General features: G+C 32.5%; 2 protein-coding genes and 1 long non-coding RNA gene across 3 annotated transcripts; all 3 read right to left on the bottom strand.

Moving 5' to 3' along the window:
- Positions 1–2,469: 2,469 nt before the first annotated feature.
- On the bottom strand, positions 2,470–4,821 carry LOC131612716 (uncharacterized). Its single transcript, XR_009287463.1, has 3 exons — positions 4,285–4,821; positions 3,911–4,026; positions 2,470–3,772 (listed from the first exon to the last, which is right to left on the bottom strand). It is a non-coding gene; the product is annotated as an uncharacterized LOC131612716 (long non-coding RNA).
- A 2,511-nt stretch (positions 4,822–7,332) lies between these two features.
- Positions 7,333–10,724, bottom strand: LOC131614966 (histone-lysine N-methyltransferase EZA1-like). The gene is made up of 13 exons (XM_058886494.1): positions 10,453–10,724; positions 10,150–10,311; positions 9,947–10,031; positions 9,692–9,832; positions 9,530–9,577; positions 9,269–9,444; positions 8,678–9,007; positions 8,429–8,560; positions 8,187–8,274; positions 8,053–8,100; positions 7,844–7,972; positions 7,614–7,691; positions 7,333–7,530 (listed from the first exon to the last, which is right to left on the bottom strand). The coding sequence occupies exons 1-13, from the start codon at positions 10,722–10,724 to the stop codon at positions 7,333–7,335; spliced, it is 1,887 nt and encodes a 628-aa protein (XP_058742477.1).
- Positions 10,725–13,419: 2,695 nt separating this feature from the next.
- Positions 13,420–14,395, bottom strand: LOC131612717 (uncharacterized). Its single transcript, XM_058884475.1, has one exon. The coding sequence runs from the start codon at positions 14,312–14,314 to the stop codon at positions 13,445–13,447; it is 870 nt and encodes a 289-aa protein (XP_058740458.1). The 5' UTR covers positions 14,315–14,395; the 3' UTR covers positions 13,420–13,444.
- Between the last annotated feature and the right edge of the window lie 4,731 nt (positions 14,396–19,126).

A 19,126-nucleotide genomic window follows, 5' to 3' on the forward strand; every position in this document is an offset into this window, starting at 1 on the left:
CAAAGGGTGTCTGGTACTCTAGAATCGGGTGTGGTTAGTTTTTTCTTTTGTCGGGCTTAGGCCCTCCCTTGTACCAAAAAAAAAAAAAACATATGGTCGCATGTTTCTTCGGCGGACACTAATATATGGTAACTTAAAATTTTGGGTACTATAAAAGTGGTCCAATGCAAGTGTGATGTTACGAAAATTGCCTGAATTTACATCAAGAATATATAAAGGATATTTTGAAAATAATGGTATGACACGAGCTAATTAAAAAAATTCAAGAATTAACGAATCGTCGAACCGCACCGAACTGAAGTTAAAATAATTGAACCGTTATGTTTGAATAATAGCGAACCAAACTATTATGCATAAATAATTTTAGAATCAAAGCGTAATTGAACCGAATTGAAACTGAACTCGAACCGAAACAAAACTGAAAAATCAATAAAAAATCCTTAAAACAAGTTAATTTTTTTTTTTTAAATTTTAAAATAGTTTAATAGTTTTGTTTAGAAAAAATTGTCTTCTAATGGTTCAATACGGTTTGGAATTTTGAAACGGTATACCAAACCGATAATTTTGATTCAATTCAGTTCTTAGTAAATTGAAACGGTTTAGTTCGAGTGAATTTTTACTATAGTTTAATTAAGTTCGGTTCAGTTTTTCTTATAAATTGTACCAGGAACAGCCCTTAGTATGACATGACAAGTCAATGTTTCTTATTAAATGATAATGATTTTTTCATCCTAATGACTAGAATTTCATCCCTTAAAATACGTTTGGATTAAAAGAATAGTATAACTGAGATGGAGTGGGATGAAATGAAATGAAATAAGTTTGGATTAATTTTAAAAAGATGTCATGAATCTAAAATAGTGGAACAAATTTTATTCAATTCTATCACTTTTTATTTTTCATACTCTCTCATTTGGACGGAATGACAAAATTATTCTATTTCCTTATGAAATATCTACACACACTAGTGCAGAAAACACTTTTTACATCGGGCGAAAAGTACATTTTACATCGGGTCTGGGTCTGATGTAAATCCAAGCGATGTAGTAAATCCAGGACATTTTACATCGGGCAACAAGCCGATGTGAAAAATCATGATACCACATCGGTTGAAATTATGTCTGATGTGAAACAAAATCCAATATTTTTTTAAAAATTTATATATGCAATATTTAACTTCGGGTTCGTAAATAGCCCGATGTAAAATGTATGTTTTTACATCGTTTTCCATGATAGCCTGATGTAAAATGTATTTTTTTACATCGGTTTCGTATTTGGCCCGATGTAATATGTCCTGTAATTATTTCATGGATATATTTGTTTCTCCTTTTTGCTTTAATTTTTTTAAACTAATTTTTCATATTTTGCCAATATCACACATACCACATTCACCTATAGCTGGTAGACAAAGCTCATAACTTATAAAATAAATGAGATTGAATTGAATATTTGCATGTATAATCGTAATTTTAAATATTTGATAAGACAAAAGAAAGACCAAGAAATTTGAGCAATTTATGTTGAGATATCGGCCACTATTACAAAAGGGACCAAAACCCTGAAACTCTTGTATCATAAGTAAACTATAGTAACTGGTAATAAAAAATCATGTAATCAACCCATTTCACACATCACATAAAATTTAACATGTGTTTGGTAAACTCTTCCTAACATTGTATAAATGTATAATTTGTACAACCCTATAACTCAATATTACAGCTCCTACCTACTAGTTAAAGCTCTACCCACTTTACATAAGTTAAAAGGAAAATACAAATAAAAACTACAATTATTTTGCAGAGGAATAGACCAGAAAGAAGCATCCACCATTCACTTTCATCCCTGTATTGGTCATTACCACTTAGCAAAGGTTTAGAAAAAGTTGCCAAATAGTCACAGCAAATAGGTACTATCAATTTTAATTATCTGATAAAAAAACAATTATTTGCTACTTACATACTAAAACTCCTGGATTGAATGTTGGAATGCATGTCATGTGAATGAACTATATAATGAATAAAACCACAAATGAAGGAAACTACCTGTTACAAGAGACCCGTTTCACAGTTAAGGTTAAAACAAATGCCTGAGATAGTGAACGAGCTTATTTGATATCACTTGAAATAGAAAATAATATAATAAAAACTATGATGGCCAAAGCAAAACAAAACTTTAAATAGAAAATAACTAAATAGGATGGCTAAGTGTGTGTGTTTTGATTGACGGTGGATATAATTTTTTTTGATAAAATTGAGTTTGATAGAATTAATTTTAACATAATTGAGTTTATAGAATTAATTTAAATTTAGATATATTTATGTAAATGTGAATTGAACATCAAATTTTAATATAAAATCACATTTAAATTCATAAGCTACAAATTCTATTCTTCTAAGTAGAATCAATTCTAAAGAAAGAATATTTAAAAAACTAAATACCTCAAAATCATTTGAAAATTAGTTCTACGGTTCTAAAATTATTTTCACCTCTTCCAAAAAAAAAAATCAAACAAAACATGCTATAAACCAAAGATTTATTAAACAAGTTCCACTTATGATTCTACATTATTAAACTTCTCAACTAAATGATAAAGTACCATATCATTTCCCTCTCTAAATGGGCATATATATTATAATACCAATACTTATCTATATCTATCTAATATCAATATCAATGCTTATTGGGTGCTAAGCCAACGTGGAGTATTTTGTGTTACATGTTTAATTATTGACACTCTCTTTAACAAAAGAGAAATTGATTTGATGCAATAGTTACTCCTAGTACTACCACACAATACAACAACACAACACAAGCCAAACAAACACATCTATGAGAAAAAAAAAGAATCTTAGAAGTGTAACAGCAGTGTAGTAGTCAGACAGACAGCTAGTATCAGCGGCCAAAACAAAACATGAAAGAATGAAAGCGTGCTAACTAAGCAACTGCCTCTTCCTCTCTTCAGTTTTGTTGTTTCTAAAATGTAACTTCACTTTAATTTTTCTTCATTTTTTTCATCATTTTTTTCATGCTTTAATCATGGTTAGATTAGGGTAACTAATTATCACCTTAATACAGTTTTTAGGAAGGATCAAATGACTGGAATGGAAAAAGAACAACATGTTCCTATAGCTGATGTTAATTCTGTGATGCATTCTTCAAAAGTTTAGCACTGTAGTTAGGTAAAAACGCTAGTTAGAAGCAAGTTCATGTTTAGAACAACTTACAACGACTAGGGAGGTCAGATTCCACACAACATATAGCCGAGCAAGGCTCGCTGATCGCCTAGGCCCTGGACTAAACACATCACTGATTCCATATGGAAATAGAAATAACACACCAAGAGGGAGGACAAATAATACTAAGAAGAAATTCATTAGCGGCAGCGAGTACATCTGAAGTAATGTAAGCAACACTAAGATGAAATCTCCAAGGAGTAATATAGACATAAACAGACCAACTAGATCTTGCAATGAGACAAAAGAGGGTTGGAAAAATTCGAGCATGGAGACACGCCGGGTTTTATAAAGATGAATTTAATGCAGTTAACAAGGGAAACATCTTAATACCTGATGGCCAACAGATTATAGGATCAGAATTGGATCTGGGAGTTCAATCTGTTTGTTTCAGTTGTGACTAAACATAAAACATATAGATGGAACAGATCAATTGAACAATGACAGTAATTTTTCATTTTAATAAGGTTGGCTCAATTGAATCTTGAGAAGTTCACAATTTCATACCACTCTTTAAAACATCTTCCAAGGTCCTGTTACTGCAATTGTATAAAAATTAAATAGAAATTAATGGAACCAATTCTTGAAAGATACTACCAATGAGTTTGTTTGGATAATAATTGGACATGTTGTATTAACATCTTAAAATTAAAAATACAAAGGAAACAAACACTCACAATGAATCTGGATAAAGTAGATGCTTGTCTCAGTGAGATTAGCAACTGAACCGAAGAAAATAGTAATACCAGAAAATAGTCCAGCTCCCCCTGCATAGAATTCCATTACATCTAGCCTACAGAAACAAACAACTAATCTCAATAAGGATAAGAAGCTTCACAAAACTATAAAAAAATGTTTATTAGTAATTACAATCCCCACCAATTTCTAGCTTCCATACAAGATTTGAACATAAAAGAATAAGCCGAATTGAACACCAAACCATAAATACATTCAGGGACCTCGCTCGAATGGTTTAAACTACTCGAGCCGAGACGAAAACACAATTGAGTATAGTGAGACATAGTCATAGAAAGAGTAAAGTGAAGATTACCGGTTTGAACCTTGTTAACAGCGTTCTTGAAAAATCCAACAAACGAAGAAGAATCATATGATAGGGTTTTGGAAGACGGTACAAGATTACGAATATGAGGTGGAGGAGGAAGGATCTTAGCATGATTGTTACCATTGTTGATGTTTGGTGAATGAGGAGTAGTAGTAACAGGTTCGGAAGAAGAGGGTTTAGGGGTTGAAGGCGACGTCATGAAAACAGTGTACGATCCAATTTTTCCGATGACCGGCGGTGGTGGTGAAGATTCGGTGTTGATAGACATTGCCGGAGAATGAGAAGAGGTTGTTGACGACAAGGTTAGCCGAAACAAAAATCTATTTGGTTTGTTAGGAAGATCTTGAGATGGGGATAACAAATATGGGATTGGTTTCTCAATGGCGATGGTCGTGTATAGGGTAGAAAAGGGGATTGTGGTAGGCTAGGGTTGCAAAGGAAAGAGAAGAAGAGAGGGATGTGGTATGGAGAGAGAAGGTAGCGTCAGCATATAGAAGGAAATGTGTTTTTAGGGAAAATTGGGAGGAAATGTGTTTTTAGGGAAAATTGGGAGTAAACATTTCCCATCGGTTCTTTAATTGCCTGATCTAAACGCCAACTAATTTGACATTTTCCATCGGTTATTTTTTGGACCGATGTGAAGGCCCACTATGCTTACTATTTATCACATCCGGTATGGTCTAGGCCCGATGTAAGATCCCTTATAACAAGATTTTCATTTATTTACAATTCTGCCACCGCCTTTTTTTTCTTCATTTTATTTACAATACTGCCACTATGTTATACTTTTTAACTTTTTCATATATTTTTTATATCATTGCAAATAAATACCTGATGTAAAAAATTTTGACAAATATATTTCACATCAAATATTTTAATGCCTGATGTAAAATCCTTTAAGCAAATGTCATATTTTTAGTAGTGACAAAAGAACAACATATTTATTCTGCTCAATTCCACACCACTACATTTCGATCCACGCCATTCATTTTTACAATATACAAACATACTCTTACAGGTGAATAAGTGATGTCACCAATTCAAATATGCGCTTATATAAACGGATGTCCCAACATTGCTACCAACAGTGTTTCCTTAACGGAACAATGTAAAACATTTTTATAATGTCCATTAAATTCTATTTTTATTAATTTATAGATTTATTGATAAATTAATTCAAGGAGCGTATACCTTAGTCTAATGGTTAGAATTTTATCATTTAAAGATGAATAAGTAAGATATTTATTAAACACACTCCTACAATTAGATGTCTCTACCACTACTAACACTGGATAATTCAATTATTAAATTTTATTAAGAGTTCAATTGTTATTCAGAGTCAGTGCAAAATGTTTATCAATATGAAATTATTCTACTTTAAAATAAGTCATAATAAAAGTCAACTATGTTAAGAGCATGTTTCAAATAGCTTTTTTTTTCAACCAACGCGCGACTACATGTCCTTCCACCGTGGAAAACCAGAAGCTACAAAAGGGAGCTTCTAGGCTACCATAATTTTTCACCGCGATTTTTCATTCATCACCGCCAAATCAAACATGCACTAAGAATTTAATGATTGTGATTGATTGATAGACAAAAACTCTTTTTACTCTAACTGTATATATAAATTAAATATTTGTTTTATTAAAATTTGAAAGTTCAATTTACTAACTTATTTGCCATCAACTATAAACCATAAACCAGAGTATTTACAATAGTCTCTTTTTATGTAACATGCTTTGAGTTTCATCTACTATTAATAAGTGGTCTATACAATACTAATGTTCTCTTAAGTAAACATGTTTGCACCTTCTATTTTAAAGTTTTTTTCTAAAACAAAATTATTGAGAGAGAAGTTCACCAAACTCTCATTGCTCGAATCAAGTAAGTTTATGTGCTTCCAACTCTAAAACCATCTTCACTGACCAATGGGCCAAAGTCGTACGAACATGAAAAACGACCTACACCAGAGCCTTCACCACCAGAGAATACAAAATTTCTTAGATATTAAGTTTGTGTATCCATTATAGTTATTGTTATTTTGTTTTTGTTTGGCTCAGTTGTGTGTCACTCTTATGCTTAGTCTATTTTAAGTTTGAACTCACGATGTTTGATAGAATGTCCCAAAGATGTTTGAATGAAAGAAATGTGTTTATGAGTGAGAATCTAACAATGGTTGTTGTAAATCCAACTTTCTTTTCTACTCAACAAATGATTCCTTCACATATGGTGAGTTTAATCAATTATAAGAACCTGTATAATCGAACAACGCCTTCCAAAATTATAGATTGTAACTGGATAGATTTAAAAAAAATTGCTCCTAAACACACTTATCATTTGTGTAAGAATTTTGCTTGGTTGCTTGAATTTAAAAATTAGATTGATAATACTCTATTGATTTATTGATGTCCAAATCTTGAATGCCTTAGTTACTAATATTGTTTTTAGGATATGGATGAAAACTCTCAAACACACATTGTGTTTCACCGTGTGAAAAAACAATTCAACACAACGTGTTTCGCCATGTAAAAATACAATTTATTTGTATATTGTAGCCCAAGTGTTAATCAATATAAATGCTTATATATAAATTTACATAAGTTATATCTAAAAAAAAAAGGCAAAATAATTTTAAATTGTTTATATATATACTATAGATTTTCATAAGATATTTAGAGAAATTTATGAAAATAAATGAAAAAAATTTATGAAAATATCCTAAGTTATGCTTTTATAAATTTTTCTAAACAATCTCACACAACTTATGTTAGTAGATAAACACAAATAAATTAATCCAAATAAATTATGCCATACTTATGCAATTCATACACATTTTTGTCCCAATAATAAAATATTATTTTTAAAAGAATAAAAATGATAGCAATACAAACACTACTGTTTAAAGTATTAATTCACTAAAAATAACCTAAAAGTATTAGAAATAACAAACTCAAACACTGCATGATCAATTCAAAATTGTTCATGGAGAGAAATTAAATAAAATAAAAATTGGACACTAGTTTTCCATTTATCCCATCAACGACGAAACTTAGTTTTTTTATCAGAAAATGTTGGATCACGTTTCTTGGATTTATCTTCATCTACAAATTCACGAAACCATCGTAGGCTTAGAAGTTTTTCATCATAGTTGTAATCAACAAAAAGCTCCTCACCAGCTTCAATGCGTTTCTTTGCAAATATTCCCATTCGATGATCTCCAGCGACAGACATAAGCTATTCAAAAAGTAACATTGATTATGAAATTTCCACAATAGAATACACAATGTAAGTTTATATATTGAAGTTTTTAGACTAACCTTTGCGTAGCAATTGGGATTTGCCGAGTGGTTTGCGAATTTTAACTTGTTTCCTTTGCGATAAGCATCAAGACAATACTGAAGATTTTCCGCATTCACGTAGTTAGAATATTAGAACATCATTCGCTATTTAATTAAAGATAAAACAATGTGTTTATATTTAAACTTGATATTTTGAATTATGATCAAACAATCATCTATGTCTCGAATAATTCATACGAAACACTTACATCATGATTCAAGTTGAAAAGAAAAGAAAAGTCGACACTGTCGTATAATTTTCCACGTATATCACCTTCTTCGTGAGTGAGTATTTCACCAGTGTACTCTCCTATAAACTCATCTTTGTTTACAGGATTCTGAAATACATTAACAATTAGTAATAAAAATATATACATTCATATCTTAAAAATAAATAATATAAATAAGTGATTCCAACCTTTATGAAAACTCCCCATCCAACAACATTAGACCTTCCCAAAAGAACCTAACAAATAAAATAAAATAAAAAACAAATGTAAATATTCACAAACTAATGAATTAAACATATATAAGACCATAAAAAAATATTACCTTTTGTTTTTTCTTCAAAAGAAATATCATATTTTCGCATTGACTCTCTCCACGATTAGATGACTCTCCTAATAAATTGTCTCCACAACTATATAAAAAATAACATAAATAAATTCATTACATTAATCATGGCAATTTGGATAATTTAATCACCTTGTTTGAAATAATATTACATAATCATTCATGTAATTTATAATAAAATGTATAAGAACAATAAAATCAATTTAACAAAAAAGCATTACCTAACCCAACAATTCCGGCATATATCTGGGTCACATTCTCGATTTGCTGCAAAACATGGACATTTTCGAGTTTTACATTGACCTATAATACAATGACACCCTCCAAATCGTTTCATACACAACTTAGAACACCTAAAAATTAAAATAAAAACACATTAAAACATAATTTGTTAATTAACAATTAATTACTCTATCTAAAGAATTGTTCAAATAAATAATATTTTTCAAAAAGGAATATAATTGACATACCCGCAATATTTTTCACAACAAAATCCATTATCAACACAAGAACATTTCTTTCCACACAAACCTTCACATTCACAAGGCGTATATTGAATATTAGCTGCTTTCCCATTAGTCATATTTTTATACGTAGATGGAACTCCTGCTGACTTTGAAGATTTTTTAAGCCTCTTAGGTTTGACCTGTTTTTTATGCCTACGTGGCTTGGATGACATTTCACTAAATTTTTCATTTTGGTCCATGGATCCATGTAGAATTGACATTTCATATTGCATGTATCTAGCAACTTCCTTGCAAGTCTTCCATCCAAAAAATAAGTTTTTAGATATAAGGCAACTGCAGAGCATGAGTTGTATAATTAGTCAGACGCGATTGTGAAGCACGATAACTGACACAAATATCAGACGCGATACATATATTGACATGCCGATCCTAGTAATATTTTAAAATAATAATAATAAATCAACGTAATCATAAATGTTAGTGTCATGTGTGTCTTTAAAACTTACATAGACACAAACATATTTTTCAGATGTGTCGTTGCTACAAAATTTATACCTGCGTTTAAAGTGTATGAAAAACAAGAAAGATTCATACCTATTTCTCCCAAACATTTCTACTCCCTTCAAGTATAATTCTTTCTCCAAAAGTTTCCAATTTGAAACACTCAAATCTTCTTCAACTTGTCCTTCCATTGAATTAGCCATGTAACAATGATCACTACATGGTTTTTGTTCATCTTTTGGTCCTGACCAAATTAGTTGTTTTTCCCTCTGAAAATTAAAAAATCATCAAAATTAAGTTATTAATTAATGGATTTGCATGATAAGAAATGAATGTAGGATTTTTTTTACTTACCGGATATATTATCTTTTGAGAATTTCCATGCAAAGAACAATTAAAGATCTACAAAGTACAATAAAATCACAAAAATAAACATATATGATATATTCATAATCATATTAGACAACATAATGATGACAAAAATTTACAAAAACATGATAATTTTAAAGTATTTACCATGCATTTACGACATAAAAGGGGGTCAAAAGCCTCTAAAGTTTCACTCAAACTTTTGTTAAAAAATGACTCAATGTGAGATTCACTTTCTTCATGATATATAGAACTTTGGTCATTTTCCTCTAAAATTTTATACCTCTCCTGCATATTTTAATTGACAATATTTTTTCAAAATAATAAATAATTAGTTTCTCATTATACATAAATCTCTTAATACTCAACATACATTCGATAGACAATCAAGATTATAATTACCAGAATTTCAGAACTCGGGCGCTCGATTGTTTTGCTAACAATATTCAACACCTCTTCAGCTAAACCATGTTCTTCAAATACCATCCTATATATTGAATAATCAAGATAAGAAGTTTAGTGAATTATAAACTTAAATTTTTTTAGTAAAGTAGAAAAAAATGATGCACAAGAAATATAAAGTTTGCACTGAATTTAAATTTTACCTCAAAAATTTGTCTTCGCCTTCTGAAAAGTTGTGTCTAGCTTCCTCGTCCTCTTCTGACTCTTCATCACTATCACTACGTATTATTGTTACACCTCGACGATGATCATAAAATACATCTTTTCTTCTAGCACTCGAGTCATCTTCCGCCATTTTTTCATTTCTATTTTGCATGAATTTTTTTTTTTAAAATTAGTAAATACACAACACAAATTTCATATAATTTGCATGTAAGAGGATTCATGAAAAATATTTCGAACTTATTATAAGAAAAGTGTACCTTTATACCAAAAAAAAACGGTACCTGGATAAAGGGATCCAAACTGTATATGGTGGCAAACTGTTGACGTATGGGATCTTGACACTTTCCATAAATATTGCATCTAGAATGTAGATATTGTCATCTTCTTCTTCCAAAGCTTGAGTGGTTGAGCTATTGAACTTGTACATAGGATGATCCATTCTTGAAGAAAGTTTTTGAAAATTATTTTTCTCAGTTTGTAATGATTCATTTCTTGATGTTTCTAACATGGCATTCGAAAGATGGGATTGAATATTCTTCAAATTCCTAGCCATTCTTTCCTAAAGAAAGATAATTAAGGTTATTTACAAGCATTTCAAAGAAAATAAGAGATCCTCATTTCATATATATTTAAGAAATGATGAACCATTATAATACCCTAAATGTTAATTTATTTTCAACTTGGATATTATTCAATTGTGCATAGAAAATAAAAAGAATGAGACTAATAATAATTCCTCATAAATAACTTAGTTAACTCAATCAATATAGAGTATAAAATGTTACTAGCAGAATAATATTTTTTTTCCCTTTTAACTTAAAGTGGAAAATAAATGAAATAATTGTCTAACAAACATAATTACACATGACATTTAAATATTTATTGGTTCACCACAAATGCAGCATTTTTTGGTTTGTTTGATTTTGATATTTACAAATATATAAAATTTTGTTTTGGTCGTAATTCTTTTGTTTTAATTTTATAAAATGGATTAATATTGAACCTTAAACCAACATTCTCACCCATTTAGTTCAACTAGCAATTATCAAATAATAAGTTATCACACTCGTCTAAATAACATATATTTTTCAAAACCAAAATAATAACAATAAAACTATATAGACTAAAACCAAAATGTACTATATTTATGTATATTAAAGATTCACCTAACGCATCCTTATAGAATTGACTTGTAAGATGAGGTGTGTCATTTTATATAAATTCTTTAAAATTTCTATCTCTACTCAATGCAATACTTATGATCTTTTCAATACATCCCTCATGCCCATCACTATTTTATGGCTTGTGCATAAATATAAATGACGGGAAGCCCATAGTCTGGTTGATAGGCTCTGATACCATATTAGATATTGACCTAACTTATCCTTGCAAAACTAGCTTGTATGGTGAGGAGTGTCACTTTATATAAAAAAAATTCAAGGCTCTATCTTTAACCAATGTAAAACTTGAAATCTTCTCAATACTGTATGTTAAGAGTCCCACATTGGACATGGCCTGAACATGTGCTTATAAGTGGGAGAAATCCTCACCCTACAAGTCGGTGTTGTAGGGTTGAGTTAGTCCCAACCACAATTCTTAACATGGTATTAGAATCCGGTTTTAGATCCGTTGGACCACCTAATATCAAGTTTCCGCTACTAGGACACCCACCGTTTAGTTCCACCATCCAGGCGTTCTATCTTAGGCATGAAAGGGGGTATTAAGACTCTCATATCAAACAATATATGGCCTGAACATGTGGTTATTAGTGGAGGCAATCCTCACCATACAAGCCGATTTTGTAGGGTTGAGTTAGGCCCAAGCACAATTCTTAAGAATATAGACATAAATACATATTCAAAACAGCACATAGCTATATATAATATTTGAAATAATTCACCATCAAATCAGACTCACTTGAATAAATTCGACTCGATCTTTTTGGATTTGTTGTTTTATCAGATCTATGTTGTTCGCCAAAGTTTGACGAGTGTTTGTTTCTCCCCCTTCAAGTTTTTCCTATTCACGCGATAAAATACTATTAGTACGATACCAAAAAAAATGAAAATAATAAATCACACCCATCGTTTTTATGTAAGGAACAAATCAAAAATTGAATTGGTTGAAAGCAAAGATATATAAAAAAAATAGACGCGTCGCTTTTTCTATCCTATTAGGAACAAAATCACAATTCAAAATCATCTGAATTAAATTCTAGAATATCATTTAATTACAGTCATTCGAAAAAAATCTAAAGAAACCGAACAAAGCAAGAGAAATATATGAGTGAAAAGAGAAACGAACTTGAAATTCAAACGCACGGTCGGTAGCATATGAGGCCATTGAGGAATCTGCGAATACATAAAATAGTTACGGCAAAAAGAGAAGAATTGATGGAAGCGTGAGAGTATGAAAATTGAGCAAAAGAACCAATGCCTCGTTTTAAATAAGAGTGCGGAACAATGTTGTTCTTTTGGGGGCGCATCACAACCCTAAACACAATTATTTTTTAAAATGATATATTTATTTTCAAAAACAAAATTGAGAAAGGGGAAATTTTATTTTTGAAATTGATATTAATGATTATTTTACAATTGCGTCAGAAGGGATTCTAACTCAATACCTTGAGGTCACAATTCATTTGCCACTGAGTTAACACCTCAAATATAAAAATAATAAATTGATTCAGGTGCTAACACTAATCATAAATTTTAGTATATTTTCATTAAAAAATAATAATTTTATAATAAATATATTTTTTATATTAAAGCAACAAAAAATTAAAATATAAAAATTATTAAAAGAAAAGAAAGTTCTAAATCATTCTCTTTTAAAATAATATTAATGTCTTCGATGAATTCAACCTTGTACCACTAAGGATGGTACACAATGGGTTGGTGGATCCGTTTATATGACATTTTTCACTAATTAAGTTGAGATTTTGAATATCCAATTTACTCCGTTGAAAAAAAGGAGAAGATAAGGCAACATGGATTTCTCTGCCGACTATTTAAAAAAAAATATTTTTTGAAACATTTTAACTAGACTAATCAATAAATAAAAATTATCTTTTGCTATATTTTTTATTAATACTTATTTTAGACTTAACCAACTTTTTGATCTCTTTTTTTATAAAAGCAAAACCCAGTGGCGGAGCCAGGAATTTTATATAGCCTGGGCAAAAAATTTAACTGAAAGTTACATTTGACAATATAAAAATAGTCATAAAGTGTGCTACATAAGAGAGATGAAACCTCACTTGCGAATAGTGTGCTAAATAAAATTAACAGGTAAATGCCCTCTCCGAGACTTCTTTGCGGTGAATGTTCGAATAATATCAACATCTTTAAGTGACTTGAATATCTCTCGCTCCGTGTAACATATCATCAAGTCATTGAACCACACATCGTTGATCTTGTTGCGCAAATTAGACTTGATAATCTTCATTGCTGAAAAAGCTCTTTCAACAGATGCTGTCGACACCGGCAATATCAAAGCCAACTCAATGAGCTTGTAAACCAATGGAAATACCAAATGTTTCTCAGTTTGAACCATCTTCATAGCCAAACTTTGAACATCTTCACAAGAAGTAAAAGAAGCATGCCTTTTCACTTGATGTACATAAGTCTCAAGTTGCTCCCTTATTGTTCCACGGTCATCATCAGAAAAGTCTGCATGATAAATATTAGCAAGACGAGAAAGCTTATCAACATCAAACTTGGAAAAAGAGTTCTTGGGGTCAAGACATGAGAAGCAATCCAGCACAAAGTTACTTCCTTCACAAAACCGGTGATCCATCTCCACACATATTTTATCAATAGCAACATAAAAAATCTCTGCGCGGTAATGGTGAAGATTAGTGACAGTCCTCCCTTCTCTTCTTGAACGTCCGCGGACCGGTATTTCTTCATCCATATTTGGCACCGGAATACTTTGAGTAAAACAAAATTCTTGGACATCACTAAATAAATCATTCCAACCACTCTCTCTCAATATAGCCAATCGAGCTTTAACATCATCAACTAATTCCATAGCAAGCACAATATTAAGATCTTTTGTTTGCAAGATTTTTGAAAGTTCATTAGTGATACCAAACAACTTTAACATAAGCTTCAAAATGAAAGCAAATTTAAAGCTCTCCATTTTTTCTATCAAACCCGCCGCTTGAGATGGTCCACGTCCATCTTCATCAACAATACTAAGCACCTCTAACACGGAGGACCACATCTGATCCAAACGAATTTTTAAGTAAACAATTTATAACACACAAATTGACGAGACCAAATAATTAAATAAAATAAATAATTGATAACAACAAAATTAAAAGAGAATTTTATTATTATGAATGACCTATTAAATTAACCAAAATCTTTGATACTATATTAGAACCCCAAAAAAGAGAGTAGAATTTCTGTTAAAATATAAACTACAATATAAATATTAGAAGAAAAATTAAACTATCATTCATTCTAAATTAAACTATGTAAAATTGACCTATATTAAACTATGTAAAATTGACCTATATTAAACTAGAAAAAAAGGGTAAAACAAGAAAGGTTGGGTTTACAAAAGGATAAAACAAGAAATTGAACTATTAGAAAAACTGCAGGATAAAACAAGTGAACTATTAGAAAAAAAATTGGTTTTCAAATTTCTATTGAACAAGGTTGGGTTTTAGGTTTACCATTTACACAAATTATAAGGGTATATTTTTCAACATCTATAAGACTATAACTATATAATATTGTATTACTAATTTACTATAAAACTAATAAGATATAAGAAGACAAATTTAAGAAGCATGTTACTTACCTCTGCTAGTGTGCTGCCAGTGCTGGAAAGTGACGTATTTGGAGAGAGATGAATAGGAACTAACGTACTGGAGAGAGAGGAATATGAACAGGGCGGTTCAGAATTTGTTTTCGGTACTGTTTTGTTATTTTTTTAATTTGTTTTAAGTAATAAATAATTATTTAGATTGGGCCTGTCTAGACCATTGGGTATTCATCTGTTTTAATTTTTACACCCTTATTTTTACTAATTTTGCCCCTAGTTTTCTTTAAAAATCGGCTATTAAATTTGGGGGAATACAAAGAAAATAGGGGTTGAGCCCGGGCGCGTGCCCGGGCTTGCTGGGCTATAGAACCGCCCCTGGCAAAACCTGTATTACTTAATTGGAATAATGGTTTACATTATGGTTCATATGAGTCTTAATTGGAATAATGGTTTACATTATGGTCCATATGATACTTATGTCTTGTGTTTGTCTTTCCCTTCTGCTACTACATGTAATTCTTCTGGGGTTCTTGGTGATTAATATTGTTGATAAGGTGTTGCTGGTGCGCCTGCTAACTATTGTTGTGTTGATTATTATTCATGCTATATGGCAACTTCTTAGTTGGAAAATTCTTTGCCCACCTCTCAACCTTCTAGGTCACTTCTAGTGAAAAATCCAAACTACCTCTGACTTCGGAAATGCATTTCTGAAATGCAAGAAAAAGGTGTTTTCGGAGATGCATCTCCGAAAGCGCCTTTTTTTTTAAAAAAATTGTCTTATTTCGGAAATGCATTTCCAAAAACACCATTTCGGAAGTTCATTTCCGAAATACTGCGCGTTTTGCAGATTTAGCAAAACAGTCTCCCTCCCCCATTCACTTTACCCTAATTCCACATCAAACACAACCCCAGAGAAATTTTGTGCAAACACTTCCAAGGCTACATCAAAGGATCCAATAAACTTCCTATACTACATTCAAAAGCCCTCCAATCTCATCAAACAATAAGCATTTTGAGTTTTAGATCTATGAATAAAATTCATATTAGGGTGTTTACAAATAGCAAAAAATGTATTAGGTTAGGTTGGTACTGATATTTAGGTTGTTTAGAATGTGTAAACATAGTTTTGAACTTTGTTTTGGGGGTCTGCCATGGAAGTTGCAGAAAACTTCCTCTCAGGGGTGTTTAGGAAGTTCATTTCCGAAAACACCTCAATTCTCAATTTCGGAAATGAACTTCTGAATTGTATCAGAAGTGCAATTTTTTTAGTTCTTTATGTTGTCTCGCATATTAATCGATTTCAATTGTTTTCAGGAACATGTCAGACAACCAAGCACGCATCAGAGAGGGTAGAGAGACCCAGACTGCCTCGGCTAGACGCGAGCGGACGGAGGCGCAGCTGGCGTCGACACGGGGACGGGGGCAGGGCCGGGGACGACGTGTGCGAGTTCCCGTGGAGATGGACGAGGGTACCCCTACATATGGATCGAGGAGTCGTCTGACTCGGGTATCTTCTTCCCGCCAGCAAGAGGAGGAGGAGGAGGAGGTACCTGAGGTGGCAGTGTCATACCACGAGGCGGAGGAGGTACCGGATGTTGACCCTCCACTCGGGGAGGAGGATGAGGATGAGGAGGGCTACCCGGGAGGGCCCAGTGACACTTCCGTGCTGATATCCTACCGCGAGCACGTCGCTCGGCGTATCTGGGAGGGAGAGGTATTTTTTATAATTTGTCCGACTACATTATTTAACCGTTTATAATTTAGACGTTTATTCAATATTTTTTTAACGGTCTATTTAACATACTTTTTTATTTGTTTTTTTGTAACAGGAGAGAGAGCCGTTGAAAATGGTGAACCACGCCCGGAAGGTTTTCAGTCTGTTTAAACCGACTGCCGAGTGGTTTAACGACGCGGTGAGAGCTTCAGGGCATAGTGGGCTCTGCATGACGGGGTATTCCACCATCAGCCACGATATGCAGGGGACCTTTGTGGAGCGGTGGCACAAGGAGACGTCTTCTTTCCACTTGCCGGTTGGGGAGATGACGATCACCTTGCATGATGTGCAGTGTCTTCTTTACCTGCCGATTAGGGGGGCGCTGTTGACCCACTCCCGGATCCAGAGGGTCGAAGCTAGTCAGTGGATGGCGCTCTATTTGGGTATGGAGCCCGAAGTTGCTGACTTTGAGTGCATGACGACAAATGGGCCTCATATCTGGTTCATCACTCTGAGCGCATATTTCGAGCACCACCTGGTGGCGGCGGCCGAATCCGAGGAGGCGGATAACGGCCTAATTGTGGAGTATCATCGTGCCTGCGCTCTCCGGTGCTGGTACAAGTTTGTGGTAGACGCTGCGATCTACGTCACATGGTTCTATCGGGTGTCACATCCTCTGCTGACACCCGACGCTCCCGGCGCTCCAAGGCCAGCACACGAGGAGATCCTGGAGAACCAGCAGGCCGAGGATGACCACGCCATTGATCTCCTGCCGATTTGCCAGCGGATAGAGATGCTTATGCGGGACGCGTTGGATCGAGGTGTCGTTCATCAGGACGGTCCAGAGGCAGTCGCCGTGATGGAGATGATCGTCACTGATGCGGGCCGTGCGGCGGCATACAGGCGATAGAGGAGGTCCCAGGGAGAGAGGGTTAGGCATACCCAGTAGTGGTCGGGTTTTTTTTTCTTTTTCGGATTGTATCTTTCGTACACTATTATTACTTGGATTTGGATCGGATCGGCTTGTATATATTACTATTTTTATCATATTAGTATATTTGTATTTTATGTTTATATATCGCTTATTTTATTTGTCGTCTTCCTTTAATTAAAAATATGAGACTGTTTCCAAAAACATAAAAAAAAAAACAGTTTCTACATAATTCGGAAGTTCATTTCCAAAACCCCCCAAAATCTGGGGAAAAAAAGTGTTTTCGGAAGTGCATCTCCGAAAACACCCCCCATTTGGTGTTTTCGGAGATGCACTTCCGAAGTCTGAAAAAATTTTAAAAAAAAAATACTTCGAAAATACATTTCCGAAGCAGGGGTAAACTGGGGTTTTTGCGGGGGGTGACCACGTAGGGAGGTGGGTAAAGAAATTTTCTCTTAGTTTGATTGAAATTTTGTTGCTTCTTATGTATAATATCTTTTAGGCGTTTAACATTCAACTACTTTTTACTACTCACTCTCCGGTCTTCGCAATTTTCAATACGCTTGTCTTTTTTATCCCATGATTTAACCGTGTGGTTCATTTTGATCATATAACTTAAAAATAGACCATTTATTTCCCTCAAACGATGTTAAAATTGTAGGGCGTGACGTGTTTGTCATCATCATCATCTGGTATCATTGTTAGTATCATTGATTTTTATCGTGATTTGTTTTGAATGTTAAAGGATCAATATGGTACTTTTAAAAGATAAGTGACAAAAATAAACTCTTAGGAAGTTAAATGACCAAAAATAGTGGTTTAGCCCTTCTTTTATGGTGGTGAATTTATTTTGAAATTTATTTCATGCTAGGGAATTTGGTGAATTTTTATTAGAGAGATGCTATATTGACACCAAAATTGTGACACCGTATACATACACCGTAGTTATTAACCTTTGCTTTTCATTTGGCACAGATTCCAATATCAATAAAAATAATAAATAAAAGGGAAAAGTATATCATTTAGTAGAAATATACGGTGTAATTGTAAAATGCAGTGTCACCATATCATTTCTCTTTTTATTATAATTTGTTTTATGTTGGTGAATTTGTTGAATGATGGTGGATTTATTTTAGGGATTTAAATTTATTTTGAGTCATTATAAGATGGTGACTTTAATTTGAGATGTAAAATTTATGTTGGATTTATTTTATGGTTAAATATGTTTTTAGTCCCTATAAAATTATTAATTTTGACTATTAGTTTATATATATATATATTTTTACTTTTAGCCCCTATAAAATTACTTTTGCACGCAATTGCGTGCAAAAATAATTTGGTGTTTTATAAAACTGATTATGTAAAACAAACATTTTTTTTTATTTTGAAAAGTGTCTAACCCACCCACCCATATATAAATTTTTTTTCGATTTTAATCCCTATAAAAATATTTTTGCACGCAGTTTTAATTCGGTAGTGCCGGTATAAGAACCACAACTACGTGCAAATGTAATTTAGTGTTTTATAAAACTCT

The sequence above is a fragment of the Vicia villosa genome, linkage group LG6, assembly GCF_029867415.1.
Source record: "Vicia villosa cultivar HV-30 ecotype Madison, WI linkage group LG6, Vvil1.0, whole genome shotgun sequence".
Lineage (NCBI taxonomy): Eukaryota > Viridiplantae > Streptophyta > Magnoliopsida > Fabales > Fabaceae > Vicia > Vicia villosa.